The 22,550-nt window shown below is 40.5% G+C and overlaps 1 protein-coding gene across 5 annotated transcripts in view; it reads left to right on the forward strand.

Moving 5' to 3' along the window:
- The window catches only part of PARD3B (par-3 family cell polarity regulator beta), a 607,862-nt gene that overhangs the window by 519,289 nt on the left and 66,023 nt on the right, over window positions 1-22,550 (forward strand). For all 5 annotated transcript variants that reach the window (XM_084642619.1, XM_084642620.1, XM_084642618.1 and 2 more), the window contains exon 21: window positions 16,473-16,608. In XM_084642619.1, the coding sequence (XP_084498745.1) occupies window positions 16,473-16,608 (136 nt within the window). The remainder of the gene's footprint in view (window positions 1-16,472; window positions 16,609-22,550) is intronic.

A 22,550-nucleotide genomic window follows, 5' to 3' on the forward strand; every position in this document is an offset into this window, starting at 1 on the left:
CTGAAAAACCATCTGATGGTAATGAATTTTGGTCACAATTGATCAAAGCCAGATTCAGATTTGTGTCCAAGAGGGGAAAGGTTATGTATATCTTATTATCCTTGAACTATACATTTCCCAACATAAACAAGGGCTAGTTTTAGTTGATCAAACCAAATAGAACCGGACGAGAAAAGAGAAGCTAGGGCTGGAGAGAATGGGTGTGAAGGAAGGGAGGAAGAGAATGGAAGGGGGCAGTGAAGTTTGAGAGAAATTGTAGAAAAACAGGAGCAAAGATAGAAAACAGGAGAAAAATTGAGAAGAAAGAGGAATGAAATGATTGAGAAAATATGTGTGGTGCACTTCTTGTCATTGACAGACAGGGAGTTTAGCCTAAAGAAAAGTTAATTCAGGTATTGAAAATTGCAGGAGCAGTCTGGGAGACCTGAATTACATGATTAAAGTGAAATCTTGGAACAGAAACAAAGGTAAAATACTATGAGAGAAAGAGGGGAAAAAGTGGGTGTATATCTCGTGCACTTCCAAAATTATTACTCCTCCCTGTCAGAGCCCTTTAATAACATTGTAGCTACCTCAGACACGGTTAAATATTGTTTTTTAAACGTTCATGGATATTAATGTTAAATTGGATCACTCTGTTGGCATCTGAAAATATTTTTTAAGTTATAATTATATTTCAGCCTCTGCATTTTCACAGCAACTTCTGTGCTTATCGAACAGTGCCAACATCCATCACTGCAGTAAGAAATGTACCATTCAGTAGACATGCCGTGAGAATCCTCTGGTTAACACCTGTTAAAGGTGTCTTCCAGTAACAAGAACTCCCATTCAAATGGAAGCGGCTGCAGCATCATTCATTTCTACATGTTAGGGCAGAGGTGGGCAAACTATGGCCCGTGGGCCACATCTGGCCCACAGGACCCTCCTGCCCGGCCCTTGAGCTCCCGACCGGGGAGGCTAGCCCCCAGCCCCTCCCCTGCTGTCCCCCCTTCCCCGCAGCCTCAGCTCACTGCACCGCCAGTGCAACGCTCTCGGCGGCTGGGCTGCGAGCTCCTGGGGCAGCTGCAGAGCCCGGCCTGGCCCAGTGCTCTGTGCTGCGCGGTGCGTGGCTGGCTCCAGCTGGGCTCCAGCCACTGGTGCTCCAGGCAGCGCGGTAAGGAGGCAGGGAGCGGGGGAGGGGGTTGGCTAGAGAGCAGGGAAGTTCGTGGTGGGGCGGGGAGTGGACAGGGGTCGGGATGGTCACAAGGCGGGGAACAGGGGGGTTGAATGGGGGTAGGGGCCCAGTGAGGGCAGTCGGGAAGGAGGGGGGGTTGGATGGGGCGGCAGGGGGTTTGAATGGAGCAGGGGTTCTGGGGAAGGACAGGTAGAAGGGGTGGTTGGATGAGGCAGGGATCCCGGGGGGGGCAGTCAGGAAGCAGGGGGGGCTGGATGGTACGCCGGGGGGCAGTCAGGGGCAGGGGTTCCAGGGGCGGTCAGGGAGAAGGGGTAGTTGCATGGGGCAGGGGTCCCGGGGGAGCAGTCAGGAATGAGCAGAGGGGTTGGATGGGGCAGCGGGGGGCAGTCGGGGGACAGGGAGCGAGGGGGGATGGACGGGGCAGGGTTCCCGGGAGGGCCATCAGGGAACAGGTTGGATGGGGCAGGAGTCGGGGAGGGGCGGCGTCAGGAGGCGAGAAGCGGGGGAGGGGGCGGGAGCTGGGCCATGCCTGGCTGTTTAGGGAGGCACAGTCTCCCCTAACAGGCCCTCCACACAATTTCCGAAACCTGATGCGGCCCTCAGGCCAAAAAGTTTGCCTGCCCCTGTGTTATGGTGTCATCTATTGCATTTCAATATACTGTGTTTCATATTATTATTATTTATTGTTTGTATCACTGTAACCCCAGGAGCCCTAGTCATAGACCTGAACCCCATTGTGCTGGATGCTGTACAAACAGAATGAAAAGACAGTCCTTTCCCCAATATCAAGTTACTTTCACTAGAAACTTAGTACTGAAACAAATATAAATGTAAATACAAAACTTCATGCTGAGGTCCATATACGATGATAAAATAAAGGACATTCCCAACAATAAGGCAGCATGGCATCCTTAACCCAACCCAAAGTGTGTCTAAATGTATAAGGACTACATTCTGCCCTGATCTACACTCCGTGCAACCCCACTGCAGTCAATTGCATCACAATAAAATGGAGGCACAATTTGGCCCTTAACCCTTTATTAAGCTCTATAAGTAGGACTCTACCAAATTCACGGCCATGAAAAACATGTCACGGACCGTGAAATCTGGTCTTCCCCACTCTGCCCCCGGGTGTGCTTTTACCCTATACTATACCGATTTCATGGGGGAGACCAGCATTTCTCAAACTGGGGGTCCTGACCCAAAAGGGAGTTGCTGGGGGAGTTGCAAGGTTATTTTAGGAAGGTCGTGGAATTGCCGCCCTTACTTCTGCACTGCCTTCAGAGCTGGGTGGTCAGAGAATGGTGGCTGCTGACTGAGGGCCCAGCTCTGCCGGCAGCAGCGCAGAAGGAAGGGTGGCGATACCGTACCAGGCCGTCCTTACCTGCGCTGCTGCTGACGGCGGCGCTGCCTTCAGAGCTGGGCTCCGGGGCAGCAGCCACCGCTCTCCAGATGCTCAGCTCTGAAGGCAGCACCACCGCCCAGCAGCACCACAAACCCTCCTACAATAACCACCCCCTTTCCCCCCACACACAACTCTTTTTTGGGGTCAGGACCCCTTACAATTACAACACTGTGAAATTTCAGATTTAAATAGCTGAAATCATGAAATTTACAATTTTAAAAATCCTGTGACTGTTAAATTGACTAAAATGGACCATGAACTTGGTAGGGCTCTATAAGGGGACTTCACAATGCTGGGGGATGATATGGCTCTGTATAGGCTACATTGCCTGCTAACACTGGAGAAGTGATTGCCCAGCGCCATTGGTGGCATATCCCATTACTGACCATAAATGCTTGCATAACTATACCTGCTTCTGGAAATTTCCTCTACATGCCTCCGACGAAGAGGGTATTCACCCACGAAAGCTTATGCGCCAATATGTCTGTTAGTCTATAAGGTGCCATAGGACTCTCTGCCGCTTTTTCATAAATGAATAATATCAGCTTTGTTTTAAGTGCTTATTTCAGAAATTACCTTGGAGTGCGTGTCCCCAATAACCTTTAACATTATCCAAATTTAGTTATCAGTATTTAATTTTATGTATGTCAGCTCAGCAACAAGAGAAGAAGAGATTTCTTTGTTTTCCGATTCTTTGCCTGGAATAAATGTTACTTCAACACTGTGTAACTCCTCTTTAACATTCACTATTCAGCTTCAGCTATGCTCCCAAAGGCTAACATTTCCATCATGGTATAATAAACAATGAGACTCATAGGCTTTGTGTTGCCACCAACACTTACATTTCAGGTTGAGCTGAGCATCAAAGATCATGGTAATGTGTGATGATAATCCTGCATAAGAATTAATCTAGACTTTTTTTTTTCTCTATTCCACTTGGATTCTTATATCATCCCCATCATCGTGGTATCTGATTGACCAAGCAACGCTGGGATGTAGATAGCGAGAACCCCTCCAAATGTAAATTCATAAAGCAAATCACAGTGACCCATCGCTTGTTAAACTGTTAATGTGATATTTCCTTTAGCAGTATTATCGGTATTATGAATGGAAGGATTTTAGGAGGAATAATACTCTTATCAGTTAATGAAAAAAGGAATGTTAAACTCAAGTATGGATATTCTTATGACAACACAACATCAATCTGTCATCATCACCATCAAACCTTTTTGCATTTTTAAGAACTGTTTCTGTTAAAAAGGTGTGTATATATGCATACACACACATAAGTAGATATACACACAATTATATATATAAACACTTTGAAAGCCCACACCTTACTTGCTAGTCTCACGTTCAGTTGATAGACAGCTAACTCAGCCTCTTTTTATAGTCCATTTCTAAAATGAAACCATAAATTTTAAAGCTGGGCTTCATCATTGCAGAGAAAAAAGCTTTTCCAGCCTATTGATGAAATATAACATTTGATAGGATTTATGAGGCCCAGATTCAGGAAGATCATTTGCAGAGCACTTAAAACTGATTTTCCTGCCCTTTGCCTTCCCTCCTCTCAAATGCACATACCAAAAAGAAGCCATTAGTAATGAAAAATTATGAGGAAGATTTTGCTTGATTCCACACAAATGTCAGTTTAAGAGAGAGAGAAAAAAAGTCACAGGGATTTACAGTAAGGGGTCTGTCTAAACCCAGGCTGACTCTTTGTGAGAGGAATACTAACTTTGCTGCAGAAACAAGCACCTGGTATGTTTGTTTGTTCTAATAAATTCATATATACAGCATAGTGCAGGGTTATGAATTTATATTGTGCTCCCACCAACAGACATTTGCAGAGTAGCTTCCTAAAGTTAAAAATAAAATAAAATGATACCCTGCTTCTGTACCTTGATAATGTTTCCTTCTGGCTAGTTTTACTGGAACGATAATTTCACTGAGGAAAATACATTCTCTGTAACTTGTGATCACAGTATCTGTCAAATGGTAGGAAATGAAGAAAACTGCCAGACAGTGTCAGATTTATTAGCAGCTCTAAGAAGTCCAAAATTAATGCATTTTCTTGTCTTTGATGGGTGAGATATCCATGTGCTGTACTTATCCTAATGGACACGTGAAGGAAGTAGCACTCGTCAATTAGCTATCTCATTAAGCTGACTGCAGCTTCAAATGGAACACATGCAGCAGTGCTGTCTACTCACCTAGCCAGCCCTCCAGTTTGTTGTTGTTGTGTAATATTTAAATTGTGGTTGTGCTCACAGGTCAGAATCGGGTCTCCACGGTGCCAGATGTTGTACAAAAACGTATGATGGTGCTGTTTCTGGTCCAAGAACCTTACAGTCTCCAAAGACCGCTCACATGTGAAGAGTGGAAGAAGTATCAGTCAAATATATACCACCACTATTATTATTATAAGCAGTGCTGGTAGTGGCCCTTTCCATTATCAGACCCTATTCTCACTTGCTTATGACTTCGCTGAACTTGAACCATTCAGATTAAACTTTCCCCTGTTGGGTGTCTGCCTCAGGCTGAATGTTTTTGGAAAGCTAAAATAGTTGATCTGTTTTCGCTGATTCCAAGGCCAAAAGGAATCATCGTGATCATAATATAATCTGACCTCCTCTATAACACAGGCCGTAGAAGTTCCCCAAAATAATTCCTAAAATGTATCTTTTTAGAAAAGCATCCAATCTTGATTTAAAAATGGTCAGTGATGGAGAATCCACCACGATCCTTGGTAAATTGTTCCAATGGTTAATCACCCTTACTACCAAAAATTTCTATTTCATTTCCGGTTTAAATTTGTCTAGCTTCAACTTCCAGCTATTGAATCTGCCAGATTGAAGAGTCCATTATTAAATATTTGTTTCCCATGTAGATACTTATAGACTATAATCAAGTCACCCCTTAACCTTCTCTTTGTTAAACTAAACAGATTGAGCTTTTTGTCACTATTTTGACAAGGAGATTAGGGGAAAATATATTGTTTTTCCCATATTAAAAAAAAAAAAATCTTGTTTCATTGAGTAAACTGTAGTGCCTCTGTGCTTTGGAATAGGGGCTTGGAATTTGGAAGGGAAGTCAGTCTAGTCTCAGTAATGTGCCTTTTGCCCAGGAAAATCCACCCCAGTTTGGCAAATTATAAACCTTAGAAAGTTTGCAGTTCTCTCATACTCGATAGAGAGACAAGGGTGAAGGGGGAGAATTTCTCTTTTATTGGACCAATTTTTGTTGGTGAAAGAGAGAAACTTTACACAGAGCTCGTCTTCAGATCTTGAAGAACTTTTTCTAACTTTTAAGTGTTTGACTTGACAGTATTAATATTTTAATGAAGTTGTTGTTACTGAACTATGCACTATAGCCATTAGCATTTTAAAATTGTTGAGAAAGATAAAGGATGTGTCTACTATCCCCATCTGCCCCACAATCTAGCCATTATTAACCAACTGACTGCTTTATGAGTATCTCTGGAGAGATGGGTCTCCTGGGTGGATTTGAAGGCAGAGAGGTAGTCACTTCACACACTAGAAAAGGCTTTATGCGTAAGGCCAGCCTAGGGGAAGGGGAAGAGTTGGTGGGGGAAGCTAAAAAATGGGTGGATGAGGCTGGCATCGTAGCCTGCAAGGCATCCAGGAGGAGATGTCAGAAAGACAGGCAGAGGTGCAAGAAGGAGTGGAGAAAGACAAGTCAGGTATGGTAAGATAGATTTGTAAGTCATATCCCTAAGGATGGTCGCTGAAACAGTGTGATCAGATGTAACTGGAGAAGAGAGAGGGTTAAGGACAAAGCTCTGTGGGTGGGGGGAAGAAGACCCATTGAAAGATACTCATTAGAGATAGCCCTGAAGCAGAACACTGGATCCAACCCTTTGGAGCAGTGGTGGGCAACCTGCAGCCCACAGGCCGCATGCAGCCTATCAGGGTAATCTGATTGCGGGCTGCAAGACATTTTACTGATGTTGACTGACCACAGGCGTGGCCGCGGTTTGCCGTTCTCAGCCAGTGGGAGCTGCGGGAAGCAGCGGGCCACAGGGACGTGCTGGCTGCCGCTTCCCACAGCTCCCATTGGCTGGAAAAGGCGAACCACAGCCACTGGGAGCTGCAGGGGGCCATGCCTGCGGATGGTCAATGTAAACAAAATTTCTCGCAGCCTGCATTCAGATTACCCTGATGGGCCACATGCAGCCAATGGGCCGCAGATTGCCCACCACTGCTTTGGAGTAAGTTCCAACTCAAAGCCAAAAGGTTTGGCTTGTTCCTTTCTCTACAGTGGGTTATACCAATGCAAACACCTTTAACTTTGGGGAAATTTGGAATGGGGTCTGAATCCAGAGCCAAACTCTGTGTTTGGGTCCAGTTGTAGTTTACACATTTTTGACTGCCTGGTTTAATTTAACATTGTCATAATAACTATATATAAGAATGAAGCCAGAACATATGCCAGGGCAGATGTGCCATTGGGCAGGTAGAGGAACACATAAAAGGGGCCAACCGAAAGATTCCTTCCATCAAACAGTACTTAGAGAGGGAAAACTTTTGGGACTTAACAACATAAAGGAAATGGAAAGAGTAGCCCAGACAGGAATGCCCAGGAATGGCAGAGCCTTGTTCATGCCCTCTACATAAATGAGGGGGAAGGGTAGAAGCCAAATTTGCAAACCTTCAGTGCCCATGAAGGAAAGGCTGTTTATTTTGCTGCCTAATAATGGATTTGCACGTCAAACATTAGGGCCTCCAGGTTTGAAATATTTGGCCAAAATGCAGTTCCAGTCAAACTTTTTTTTAAATTTCAAAATTTACCATAAAGTGCATTTTATACCTTGAGATATGTCAGTCTTGTTGATGTGAACTAAGATGCTTCTAGAAAACATGCATGTGCAACTTTACACACTAGCTTTTGGGCACACAAGAGACAATGTTTAGATCTTACATGTTTTAAATCTATTTGTGCCTCAGTTGCAGACATAGCCCTTTGTCTATCATGTGCACACCTGTGAAAATGCATACATGTGATCCATAGCTTGAAAATGTGACCGTATCATTTTGACAGCTAAAATGAATTTGTCTTGCTGCACCATCCATGGCAGAGCTAATGTAGTGCGATAGAGATTTTAGTCCCTTGAACTGCTACTTCCCCAGGGAAGTAACTCTTTTAAGCCCACCTTATGTATTAAGTGTAATTTTGAACATCCATGTTGCATCTATATTAAAACCCTCTTGTATCATTTCAGTGATTTATTTAATATGAGTGAATTTTGGATCATTATATTAGACCTGGGATGTTCCATAAATTTCCCGTAAATGATATGCATCTCCAATAAGAAGCCCCATGTTTCGTAAGGGCTGTTCTAGCATGCTTGGATACTACATAGTATGGTTTTATCTTGCCACACATTGCACTGACAGCTAATGAAATACATTAAAAGCTATTTCATTTGCTATTTACACTATTCCTCTTTGTTTTGTACTTAGAATATTATATTCTTCCTTGTAAGGTTTACACTTTTCATCTTACACATGCTGGTGGCTTATTGTCTTTCTATAGAAAATGTGATTTTCTCTTTTCACATGTGTTTGGTTGTACAGAAAAGTAGAATCTAGACAAAATTAGATGTATGTGAAGATGCACATCAAATTGGAAAGAGTAACAAGTAATATCAGCTCTTCTGTATTTCAGATTGTCAGGGTTCTGAATTGAAAACAAGGCCATGAATTCTCCAAATAACATCTTTATTTACACATTCGAGTACATCGTAACCTAGTTAGATCTCTGAAGTTCTTAGGAATGGGCTGTATATCCACTACTGTCTCAATAGTCCAGATTTGTTCTTTCATTATATTGGGCTTGTTATACAGTGAAGCGTAGGAGAGCATTACTGCAGATGTCTTTATTTGTTGGCTCCCTTGACCATTTTTGTTGCTGTCAGCAGCAAAATTCAGTTACAGCTCAACAGTGCAAATTCCCTGTAAATCTTTGGATGCCCTAACCAGTTCAGTGTTGGAATATGTGTAAATGTCTGCACAGTATGGCAATTGGAGTGGCTGATGTAAGAGAAGCTAGAAAATGGCTCCAGCTGGGGAACATTCTTGAGGGAAGCATAACATTCCTTCCAAATTGTCAGCATGCCGCTCAGTAAAAACATGAGAACTAGATAATTCTTAGCCTGCTTTGCTTTCTTTAATGCACATACAGATGTCACCAAAGGAGGCAACTTTAGTTTTCAACAGTTTTTATATAAAATAGTCCTTGGGTTTTACTTCCATTTTTCAGTGTTTATAAATATATTTTTTCCATCTGGTCATGTGTGTAGTCTTAGTGTAGGTATATTTGTATAGATATTTAACACCATATGTGTTTTAATAAGTACTGTGTATTTGTCCATTAATAATATTTATATGGAACTGAGAGCTTTGGGTCTTGTGATTTTTAATAAACATTGATGGTGTTACTAGTTTGTACTAAGCATTCAGTATGCTCCATCAAAATGGCAGCTCTAATTAGGTTCCTTGAATTAGCTAATGGATTTTGAGAAAGATAGCTTACGAAGCTCTTACAGCTGTCCAAGATATTCCTGCTATGGCAGAAAGACAAAAGGCCCCTGGAAGCTACAGACTTTAAAGCTCTAGAAATGCAGCTGACAGTTAAAGAGATGAATTACATTTGTATTTTTTTTTCCCGTAAAAGTCCTAATACTAGATTAATGTTATCCCAGTAGTGATCATCCATTAAAAAACCCACTTTATAATAATGATGCATTTTGACCATATGATCTATCTTCCGCCCTCCCCGCCCCCCGACATTTTGGGCAGGGTATAAATACTTTTTTTTTTTTTAAAGAAGAGAGGAGTACCTTATTTCTTTGACGGGGTTACAAACTCAGTGAATTGTAATTTTAAATTTAGGGAACTTCACTGGTGACGTTTTAAATGTACAATATTTTCTACTTAGGCCAGGTATTGTAGAAAGAATCCACACAGTGACTCAGTTCCTGCTACTCTGCAAGTAGTATGGGTTTGCATGTGTGTAACAGAGCAGAATGTAGTCCCTTGTGAATAACTTGGAGAGGTGCTTTCTTTGACATAATAGATAAAGTCAGCCCTGAGTTTGCTGTTTTCATCAAAATATATTTTAGGGTGTGGATTGCATTGCTCACTATGCTTGAGCTCTCTGATCCTCAATCTCTTACTTCACATGGGAGCTCAGAAATTAATGCTTCAGTGTATTGTCACCCAGTGTCCCTCCTGCTTTTGTTTTTTGTAGTAAGTGGCCTCCGAGGGGGCCTCTTCCTAGAAGTCTTCAAGGTGTTTTATTGAATTTTTCTGCCTTTTTAAAAAAAGGTTAATAAACTCGAGTGCAGAAAAGCAGTAGTGTGCAAACAAAAACAAAAAAACTAGTTTCCAGTTCCATACAGGTGTGATAACCATTAAGAAATGTAACTGTATTTCCTTGCAATGATTTAATATTCAGCATTTGCTTTGTTGAATTGTTAAAGCTGCTGTAAATGGGGTGGGAGGGTTGAAAATGTGCACTCTGTGTTGGTGTGACCTATACATTGCAAATATGCCAGCTGCTTTTCTTCAGTAAAATAAAAGAATAAAATCAGCTTGTAATACAAAGTGCCAAAAAAGGCAATTTAAGTTCTTTGCCTTATAAATCCAAAAGAAATTACCTCAGAGAGAAGGCCCTCAATTATGCCTAGCACATGACTTTATCATGATGGATAAAACGCATAATTGATATCATCTTTACTGAAGAAACCAGAAACTTTTGCATTGTCTAGAGGCTACTGACAATACCAGGAAAGTCTGGTTTTCATTATTTTCATTGTGTATTGTTTATGGAGAGTTCAGTTGTTGTCAGCACCCGAGTCCCTAATCTTTCTGCTCTTCCTAACCCTTCTGAGACGCATTCACATCTCAGACCAACAGGACAGAAGTAAACTGTTCACATGCCAGAAACTCAGGCATTACCGTTAGCTAGACTGAGCTATAAGCCACCTTTTTTTTTTTTAATTAATTAAAATCTGGTGATTGCTTTCCCCTAACAGGCATATTCAGCTGAGCAGAACAAAACAATCACTTTCCATCACAAAGAATACATGCTTGTTATGCACAAGAAATGTTGAAAAATTGTCTTTCCCTCCCATTTGATCACAAATAACCTGTTTTAATTGGAATTACATATGTCTCTCTCATTTATACCTGCCCATGATGAGGTTAACCCTACAGTATGCCAGCTTTGTTTTTCTAAGGCAAAAGGAGGCTGACTTCCCATTCTCATGTGACACGGTGAGAGCCAGCTACAGGTTGTAAAAGGAACAGGAATGGAGACAAAATGTGGCCCTGAATGAAGAGATGGTCCTCGCCTGAGTGGCTGGGCCATCAGCCACCACAAATAGGAAGAGGTGCTGAATGTCACGAGAAAGGAGGGGACAATAAATAGATGCTTCATGTCCAGTCACAGAGAGAGATTTTATAAACAGTTTTGATAGAACTTATCTATCAGTCTTAGTCTTCAAATAATTCTGCGAGGTTCCTGTGAACACATTGTCAGCTGGTTTGAGCAGGAAAAGCTTAATTCTACAGCTAATTGCCCTGGTAAGAATAGGAGAGAAAGAGAACTTTAATCCACAGGAGCCTAAGAATATTATCTGCCTTCTATCCACTAAGCTTCTAATGTCAAAGGGTCAGCAATAATGTTATAAGGTCGGCAGGGCTCAATTTACATCCTGACAAATGATGGTCATGTGCTGCTTGAGGAGTCTTTGACCTTTTGGACAGAAGTGGTTGTAGTGCTTTTATGTTACCCTGCCGAGTTGAAAGGTGACCATGTATGTGCAGCTGAGGAACTTTTATGACTTTTTCTTTCGGTATTGTAGAGCAAATTATGACTCAAGGATGCTCGTCAGAAATTTTAGTATGTAGACTTAAACTTATAAATGAAGGTTTCAGAGTAGCAGCCGTGTTAGTCTGTATTCGCAAAAAGAAAAGGAGGACTTGTGGCACCTTAGAGACTAACCAATTTATTTGAGCATAAGCTTTCGTGAGCTACAGCTCACTCCAGTGAGCTCACGAAAGCTTATGCTCAAATAAATTGGTTAGTCTCTAAGGTGCTACAAGTCCTCCTTTTCTTTTTATAAATGAAGTTCTCTCTAATTTGGTTTTTCTCTAATTATCTGTGTATGCATGCAGCTTGAGATGTATTTGTGGACGTTTCTAGGTATAGAGAGATATATGTACTTCCCTGTATCTATCTGCTATTTGTCTATCAACCTGTCTATACACAGAACTCTTAACATATCCCCATTCAAATGGTTAGGCAGAATCACAGACTTTGTTCCCAGGATCTGACAAGCATTTCACAGTTGCCAAATGAAGCATCCTGCGTGGCCGCTTTTCCACTGGTGAAGTCTGTAAGTACATACACACAAGGTACCTTCCTGCTCAGACCAGAAAAGTAAGTGCTGCCGAGTCCATCAAGCTCATGGAATTTCCATAAAGATTTATATTTCCCAGATTTGGTTGTCAGTGCCTGACGTATATTCCTAAAACTTGAGTTGTCTCCCTATGAACCTTGAAGATATTCTATTATCTTGCAGGTTCTGGAATTGTCAATGAGAATTTTTCTGACAAGCTTTTTATTGGAATATCATTCATTTACTCAAGTGCAGATGTTGATAACAAAAGCTCGTTGCTTCCTAAACTCTCTTTCTCTTGGCTGACAAAGATGGACATTGAAATATTGTAGAATTATGTTCTGACTATGGATTTTCTTTTTGTCATTTTTCAACCATTTTTTCTCTTCCCTCCTCTTATTGAGGTTGCTAAAACACCTTGATAAACAACTTAACATTTCAGCGTAGGGAAATAAATGCTGGCACCATATTGTATCCTTTGAAATGTTTTCATCTTGACTTCTTAAATGAGAGGTACCATAGATGAACAGTACTAATCTACAGTGTGGTGTATTGTGTTTCTTTGTATTCTATATGTATGCTCAAGGCAGTAAATTCTTTTCAGTAGCTATGATATAATTAGTTTTGTGTTATAATAGGTAGTGAATGGAAGATTCAGCCCATTCTTTTGAATCAACATGAGATTAGTTTTGTATTTTATTCATTTGTGAATGAAAGCTTCAGCAAGTATTCATTTTTCATAATTGTTGAAAAAAAAATTTAAATGTAACCACAAGTTGCTTATAAGCTGCCAGTCAACTGGGTAAAATTACATCCTGAGGTAAGTGGCTGAAAAGAAAAGCTTTGCAATATTAATGCATTTAGGAAACCCACTGGAAACAAAATGTTCATTGCCTTTCAGAAATATATGGATATGTCTTTAAATGATTCAGCGGAGTCCTTACATGCTACATTTGTTTGTAATTTTGCAGTGTGTTTAAAGAAGTGCAGAGACACAAATCTAGTGGAGCACCCCCTCTTGGCCGCTCAGACGTCTGTGAGGGGATCCAGCCACTAAATCCCCAGGTGTCTTAGGCCTCTGGAATCTGAACAGAGTCCATGCACTGTCCATCTCTTAAGTGCTCTAGACACACTCTTGAGGTGCAGATTCTCTGTCTAGCACCCTCCCTTAAGAGCTTCAGCCAGGGTTTACTGACTCTCCCCGGGGGTCATGTGGCTCAACCCTCCAGCTGTGTGACTGTCACAGTCCTCTTCCAGGGGAACAAAAGTCCAAGTTACCCAAGTACTAGGAGAGGAAAGTCAAATGCACAACTACAACATGGGGAATAACGGGCTAGGTGGTAGTACTGCGGACAAGGATCTGGGGGTTAGAGTGGATCAGAAATTGAATGAGAGGCAGCAATGTGATGCAGTTGTGAAAAAGGCTAATATCATCCTGGGATGTGTGTGTAAGACACTGGAGGTGATTGTCCTGCTCTCCTCAACACTGGGAAGGCTTCATCTGGAGTACCGTGTTCAATTTTGGGCATCATACTTTACAAAAGATGTGGGCAAATTGGAGAGAGTCCAGAGGAGACCAGTACAAATGTTCAAAGATTTAGAAAACCTAACCTACGAGGAAAGGTTTAAACTGGGAATGTTTAGTCTTAAGAACAGAAGACTATGGGGGGGAGCTAATAGGAGTCTTCAAAATTTTAAGAACTGTTATAAAGAGGACGGAGATCAATTGTTCTCCATTTCCACTGAAAGTAGGACAAGAAGTAATGGGCTTAATCTGTGGCAAGGGAGATCTAGGTTAGATATTAGGAAAAACTTTCAAACTATGGGACCAGTTAAGTCTGGAATAAGCTTCCAAGAGAAGTTGTGGAAACCCCATCAATGGAGGTATTTAAGAACAGGCTGGACAAACACCTGTCAGGGGTGGCCTAAGCTTAGTTGGTTCTGCCTCAGTGTAGGGGACTCCTTCTAGACCTACATTTCAGTGATTCTGTGATTCACGCCAACCTCAGCCACTTCTGATTCAGTTGCACTAAATTAATGAAAATCATTCTGAAATCTGCTACAAAGTCTTCTGGCTTTGTATGGAGTAGGCAGTGCACTTGAAATCTTTTCTTGACAGGTGACAACTCCACAGCCTTCTTAAATTTTTTGTGTGAATGTGTGTGATCAGGTGTGTTGTATAACTCTAAGTGTGAAGAGCTTATTCGGTGAGAAGCTAAGTCATGAAATTAACTATGCACTAAATTATGTAAGCGGTGAAGTCTGTGGTCATTTCTAGCTCTTTCAGGAGGTGACCATCAAAATGTAGATTGGGCTCCTGCAATAGTTCAGTCTCCTTCACTCACAAGCCTAAATGAGCAGTTCCAGTGGGTTTATTTAATATAAATTGACTTTGATGGGGATATTGTTTTTATATTTTTTCTGTAAGGTCAGGCTTCTTTTCAGCATAAGCAGACATGCATCCTAAGCATTTGAATTGGTATTCTTCCACTGTTCTCCTACTTGAGAACTGCTATCTGATCAAACCCATATTTTTTAATTATGTATTTATAGGCAGATGGGAGAATAGTTTACAGGCAACATATGATCTTCCCCGCAAATGTCGGAAAATTGTGGATTTTTTTTAATATTGCCTTATCAGTTTCTTTTTTTTATTACTGATGACTTCATTCTGTCTGAATTCAATGCTTCAGTTTCTTTGGGGTAAACTAATAGATTATGTATGCGATATTTGCACAGCACTGATTGAATTCATCTGGTGAGTTTGAATGTGGTTCATATATTCACATAATTGTCAGGAGCCAAGTTGAAATTCGGAACTGTTGCATGAGCACTGGAGAAGGCATCATATTCATCTCACATTACTCCAGAGTCAGTGAGACTGTTTTATGTTACACTAGCACAGCTCTAAGTTCGCTCCCAATATAAAGGGGGGGACTTGGGCCTTAAAAAGCAAGAATCTTTTTAAATGTATTGATAGAAAAATCAGGATTTTTTTCCCCTCAAAAGCTGTGCTTATTGTTTATATGTTATGGATAAAATAGGGCACATTGCTGAGGTCTGCCTTTATTAAATGAGTAACTTTTCTTTCTAAAAAAGGAGGACTTGTGGCACCTTAGAGACTAACCAATTTATTTGAGCATGAGCCTTATGCTCAGATAAATTGGTTAGTCTCTAAGGTGCCACTAGTCCTCCTTTTCTTTTTGCGAATACAGACTAACACGGCTGTTACTCTGAAACTTTTCTTTCTAAAGCATCTTTAGCTTATATTTGCCTGTTGAATCTTATCGCTGCAAACTGCAGGTGAATTTGGGTTGACTCTTTGGTTTGCTAAAGAGAAGGGGCCAAATACAGTCCTTAACATATATCGGGGTGAAGATTCCCTGCACTGTGCCCTGGTACACCTATGCCTGGTTCATGTGCTTATGTGATTAGCATCTGTATTGTTTTGCATACACACAAAATGGAAGAGTTAAGGTTGCAGGATAAGAGAATGTATGATTATGTGCCTCAATATTAAGGTTTTGTTCCTATGAGCTGGAGTTTGGGGTGTCCACCATACTGCAGAGCCATTAGGCACATGTCTCAAATAAATGCCAATAAACCCTTTATTCTGCATTTTCCATATACAAAATGTTACAGAAAAACTATTTTAGAAGAGTTCAATAGACTCGGACTAGTGGGGCTCGTGCTAGTGCTCTAAAAATAGGTATGTAGACAGTGCTTCTCGTGTACCAACCCTGGGAAGTAGAGGGGGGGGGGGAGTCAAGCTATAAAATAGTGACATTATTATATATGGGAAAGTAGTAGCGGATCATTTTAAATGTTTGTCAAATGTATTCAGCCCTAATCCTACAAATACTTGTGCATGTGCTGAACTCACGCGTTGTCAGGCGCTCCATTGACTTGATTGCGACTACTCTCAGTACATAAAGTTCAGCACATGTATAAGTCTTTGCAGGATTAGGGTCAAATACATTTGACAAACATTTAAAAGTACCAGATGCTACTCTTCTGTATGTAATAATATCACCATTTTATAGTTGGACTCTCTCTCGTTTCCCCCCGTACCCCTCATTTCTCAAGGCTGGAACCTTAGTTCTTTTTGTAATTGAGAGTGGGATTCCTGTCTTTTTTATGATATAGAACTTTTTTGTTCCTAGCCCTGATAGCTCATGAAATATCAGACCAGAAAGCTTATACTGCTCCAGGTCTGAATGCTACTTACCTCAGCCAAATGCTATTTCAGGGGAAATTCCATATTTAGAGTAAAAAGTAAATATTTCTGTGGCAGATTATTATTATTATTATTATTATTGTTTGTTTAAATATGGGAGCCATTTGTCATTGTTCACAGGAGTGAATGTGCAGAGGGTCAGAGTTGTATGGTACGTTTATCACATTGGTATCAGCATTATGCGGAGGGTGGGGATTGTACATATGTAATTTATAATTTTATTTTCCAGTGGCTGTCCAGCTGGTGGGAATGCAGACCGTATCCAGAAGTTACGAAAGGAATACCATCAAGCCAGGCGAGACGGTTTACCTTTCTACGAGGATGATGAGATGAGAACATGGCCATCTGATTATGATCAGCACTGGGTAGGTTCATAGCAAAATACTAGCCAGCAAAGGAAAAGCTTGCAGAAGACACCGGCTGGTTTGTTTTTGTTTTCGTTTTCCAGATACTTTGTCTCTGTATCAGTTTAACATGAATATTTGGGTAACTTCCAGCCCATCAAACAAATCATTTATATAATTTAAACTCTACTAAAGTGAGTCATTTCCAATGCTGTCATGTCCACCCACTGTTAGACGTAAGCACCGGCCCAGATTTGCACCATCCCCGGGGCAACTCGCTGCACGTGGTCCCAGCCAGCATGATTCCTCCCAAAACATTCAGGCACACAAGGTGACACTAGGTCTCTTAGCAGGATGTAGTATGGTCCCTCTGCTCATCCTGCTGTTTCTCTTTGGGGGTGACGAGGGGATTAGGAGAACACAGACTCAAATTGTGCCTGGTTGCTGCATGGGAATGAGGACACGCAAGTGTGGGGGGGCAAGGTTACATACACCCTCCACTTGCACACCCGTGCCAGGGCCATTAACAGTCCGGGCCAAACGCTTCCCCTGCCGCCCCTAGTTTCATGTTTTAAGTGAAAAAATTAATATCTTGCCCTTTTATAGAGCCTTCACTCAGCGGATCTCTAAGTGCTTTACCAATAGGATTGAATTCAGTCTATAACACAACTGTCTAGTAGGAAAATTCCGTTGTCCCCATATTACAGCTAGGGATGCTGGGAAACAAAGTGCTGTGACTGTCCCAAGGGCATACCGTGCCAGTGTGGGACAGAGACAGCAATAGACTCCAGTGCTCCTGACTCCTCTGATGCCTTAAATATATAGAATGTCTTAATATCATAGGAGACCGTTATGGGGTCCTGCAGCTCTCCGAGTTCTGCCTGGAGAAAAATTTTAGGGTTGCACTCGGTCTCTAAAAATAAATAAGGCCAATCAATGTTCAGGCATGCAGATCTCTGGCATGCTGCACTACGTGGTGCAATTTAAACTAAACTCAAACTTAATTTTAAAAAACAAACGTAACAATTTAAAAATTGTTAAAACCCAAGTATAACTGAATTTTTATAAGTACTAGCATCATCAATGTCTCCAGTATTCCCCAGACTTGCCAGACTATCAGTTTGAATGAAAAATTGAAATCTTCAGTTACTGTGCTTTGTGTTCCTAAAAAATAAAACATGGCTGTATCGCAATCACAATTGTGTATTACGCATGCGTGAAATTATACAGAGCCATCATTTTTCTAAGTTAATTTCAGAAATATCATCCCCAGCAAGATCCCTTAGAGCAATGAACTTTATTCTGTGGGCTTGAAGGTTGTGAACCAAATTTGGGAATCTGTTAAATTTCCATTCTTGGTTTTAAAAAAATCTTTTTACAAATTTATAATCTAAATAAAATATATCTATCTATCCAAGACAGAGGCTAAAGAAATAATCAGCGTCTTGGCAGATACTCCAGACCTGGCCAATGATGCGCCTAAAGCAGACTGAGGATTTCCACTTCTTATCTGAAACTGATAAGGCTTTATTACCCCTCGGAAGAGGTTCAGATTTATGGTTCAATATAATTTCCAAAGATTCACGAAGGTCCCTTGTAGGTAATCCCTTTTAAGCCTTTTCTATTAAATGTAATGCCCAAAGATTACCGATTTTCCAAAGCTTCGTTTTTCCTGTGAGGCAAGATGTCCTTAATCAAAGCACCCGAGAGAGCTTTAAAGCTCTCGGTCTTAGATTGATTAATATTAGAGGCATCAAGATAGTTTCTGTTCCTCTCTCTAAGTCATGAATTTTTAACTGTTTTTGTTGCGAGGAAGACCTGCTATATAGTGTCTGCTCTAAACTCTAACTTTACCTTCATGGCTGAAGTTTGTTGCAATACCTAAATAGTTCCACCAGTTGAAGTCGCTTGTAAAGTTTCAAAGGCCTTGAGTGCCTGACCTTCTCTAAAAGGTACCAACAACTGGGAGGATACGAGAGCGAAATCTCCTGCCTGCTACAATCTCTCCATCCCCAGTTTGGTATTGCACCATATTCTGGTCCAGGAAAAATGGTGGCCATTTCTCCTCACACTTGTTGGTAGTTCAAGAGCAGCCCTCTGATTTAGGGCCCTTACACTGCTGGTTTTAACACTGACCCCTGGCAGCATTATGGTAACACAGATTGAGCAACAACTGATTGTCTCTTTACTGGTGAACAGAGGTTGAGGAAATCTGATGACTAATTCCATCACTTTAAATAAATAAAAACTTACTTTAGTCTCCACTTTGTCAGATCTCTCCCCTAAAGAGGTAGCAAGCAGCTGAGCAGGAGGAAATCCTGCTGTTATGGGTTTTATGGGCTTTTCTTCTCACAGCTGGAGAAGAGGAGAGGCCTCCTGATGTATTTTTAATACTAGATAAGTTTAATACTATGCTTTTGTCAGTCAGCATGATACCTAAGCTAGCTTTCCTTTAAGATGTCTTGCTAATGTACAGCAGCTGCTGTAATCACTGTACACCATCTAATGAAACATTCAGATAAATTGAAAAATAACATAAGATAATTTAAGAAGACACTATCCACAGCCAAGCAGGAGGTTCAGAGATGGACGTCAGGGCTTGTTCTCCAAAAAATAAGTCTGAGAGCTCACGCCACACATTTCTATCTTATAAAGCTGACATTGACAAGTGGCCTTTAGCTGACACTATAATGGGACAGAATTTCTGGTGGAAAGGGTATTTCTAACAATCTACTTTTTAAAAAATGGGATAAATCAAGTTAAAGTGCAGAGCCAGCTGAAAAGCCAGCATTGTAAGGGAACATAATTTCATGACAGGCAATTGGGATCCATAAATGTTTTAAAAATAAGGTCAAAAATTCATTTTAAATAAGCTTGCTAGTCTCTCTTCATTCCTCCCCCAACCTCCAGGTTTTTTTCAATTCTCCTCTGTTCTTCTCATTTGTTGTTGTATATATTTTTGCTCTGTCGCTCCCTCGCTCTTTTTTCTGCTCTCCCTCTTTCTCAGACTGGTTTTTCTTTTTCTAAGGAACAGCTGAATAATTCAGTTTAGTATGTCTAAGAGATACATTTGTATGGCACGGTTTGTTCTATCTAGCATAAAACTTCAAAATTATTTCCAGTTACTCTGTTTTTTGGGGTTGTTGTTTGGTTTTGCACTCTTTAGTGTCTCTCTCTCTCTCCAGCTTCATAATTCTGGGGGAAAATGATAAGCCAGATTCACAAGGGGTAGATGGCTTAAAGTGAAACATCTTTGCTTCTCTAGGCCCAGTTAAAGAAAGAGAGATGTTGACTATAAAGTATAAATATTTTCCAAGAAAAAAATGGAGGCTGTTTTATTTTCATTGAAAGAACTGAAATCCACTGGAAACAGTGTGGATGTACAATTGGAATGTACTGGCTCTCCTGTCAGTGAGTGCGTGCATGCATGTATGTATAAGTCTTAATAGCCCACCAGTTAAATAATGCACGTTTTCATGAAAATATTGCTTTAAGAGCCTGATCAAAGCCCATTAGAGAGTCCCATTGACTTAAAGTGAGCTATTGATCAAATCCTAAGAAAACTTTGATAGAGATGGGCCATAGGAACTTATGACAGTCACTTTAGGAATTGGAGGGAGTTACAGCAGGCAGGTTTTATGGGTGCTGTCCTTCCCATTGCTTCACTGAAACAAGAAAACAAAAACAAAAATGTGAGAGGGGGAAATGAATGTTCAATCAAAGCAATGAAGTGTGTGTGTGGGGGAGAGAGAGAGAGAGAGTTTAAAAAACTCAGAATAAAAAACCTATTTGTGGATTTACTTGGATTGTTTCACAGATTTCATACCAATCCTGTTATTTAAAACCTCAGTCCTGTCTTCACTGTGACATTAAATTCTTCCTGCAGCCTTATTTTGTTCATGTTCTTCCAGGGACTGCGTATAATTCATTACAAATTGAGCGTGGTTCTTCATCTGTAGGTAACTGCAGCAGCCTGACAATATCCTATACGATACCTTATATACAGCAGATCTTACAATTTTTTATTCCTCATTTGCAAATTAGATTTGTACGTTGACAAAAATGAAAGGAAAAAAATCCTTTCTTCAGCTATCTGATCTCCACTCAGATCTGTGCACTAGGCCTTAATATATTATCTGTCAACAGGTTTTGATTGAAGCAAATTTGTAATGTAGTGAGTTTTGTCAGTTCCCAATTAAGGTAACAAAAAGAAGAATCATACCCTTTTGTGTTAAAGGCCAAGCAGTTTATTGTGCATCTGGCAAAGGTCCAAACCTAAAAACCAAACAGAGAAGGAAGGTTGAGAACTGCATTATTTTTCCATAATGTGTCAAAAGGTTCTATACTTACTTTGGAATGAAAAGGGAGCTCTTTGTGTTTTAATGAGCAATTAATTCCAGCTTCAGGATGTTGAGTTTAGAGCAGGTTAGGTTCCCAAAAACCACAAACGTTTGTGTTGGATCATGGTTAAAAACCAAAATTCCAGCTTCTAGAATAATAACATTCTTGTCTTCTAGTGCAATGGGAGAAATGACAATTTTATGTACTATGGGAAACCATAGGAGATCTCCTATGAATTCCAGATTTTCTGAAAGGTTGCTGACTACTACTCAGTTGAATACATTTAATTCTTTTTAGGGAAAAGAAAACTCATTTAGACTAGAGCAACTTTGAAAACTAACATTCAGAAACATTTGTGCTGTTACAAAAGCATCATATGACTAATGAAGATTAAAACCTCCTATTAAAATGTGTTTTTACCAATCAAGAACTCTCCTTTGGCCAATGCTTCTATTCTGTCGGACCTGTGAAGAGTTTGGATTGGGATAATTCTGAAACAATGTCATCTGCTCTGACTAAGCAATGAGATTCTGATTTTTTGGGGACGCGGGAGGATTGTTGTGGTGAAATCTTAACCAAACCTCATGTGAAAAATAAACTGTTCCCCTGAAAGGACACACAAAGAGACCCAAATCTACCCGTTATTAGTGGTAAGCGTGAGTGATTCCATAAACTTCTTTGGAGTCACTCCTAGTTATGCCAAGGTTGAATTAGGCATAAAATATCTAAACCAGAGCTGAATCTGAAATACTGATGTCTCTGAGCTAACGTTGTCAAAGTTCTCTTTACCAAGGGAAGCAATACTTTTACATAGCATCTTAATCAACTCCACTGGGTAGCCGACATGCCTTAAAAATTATGTTGAGTTCCAATAATATGTAGTGTCGCTTATTCTGAAAATCAAGATGTTGCTTTTCACAGTATTTAAATGTAGAAGTTGGCGTCTGAGGGGAGCAAATATTAAAGCTTCTCTGTTACGTCGCCAAGTAAATGATTTAAATAGAAGCAAATAATATCCTGTTTCTTTCCTCTGCTTACTGCTGTAAAAGACTATTACTTTGATACATCAGCAGTGCCTCTCGTATATATGGATGAAGTCATCTTTAAAGAGCTCCCAGCACACTCAGGAGAACTTTATATATTAACACATGCTGCAGTGGTCACGTCTCTTGCAGTTAGTGAATGATCATCTCGTCTCTCTCAAACTGAGAATTTGAGCACAGTATCACAAAAAACATGACAGCTGCTGCCGCATGTGTTGATGTATTATAAAGAAACCCAGAGGTTTTATTTTATAATTTTTAAGTACAAACTAACCCACTTAGCTGAAATGTTTAAGGGACATCAGAAACAAACATCTAATTGGTGATTTAGATGATCAGTGGAGTTACTGAATAAGTGATTATGCCATGGGATGTGTGAGCAATTACTGCCAGTTGTGTGCTCAAACAGGCATTTGCATGTAATTTGGTGCATAGTTTTCTGCATACAAAAAAGGCCCTTTAAAAGCTTGAACCTACGTGTATTTATTTGTGGGTTTGTATTTGCTAGTGGGGCAATGTGGTTTACCTGAGTGGTAAGGTAGCTGGCTCTTTGAGAATTATTTCCTTTATTTTGGCAAA

Source organism: Lepidochelys olivacea, assembly GCF_965140295.1.
Source record: "Lepidochelys olivacea isolate rLepOli2 genome assembly, chromosome: 11".
Taxonomy (NCBI): Eukaryota; Metazoa; Chordata; order Testudines; family Cheloniidae; genus Lepidochelys; species Lepidochelys olivacea.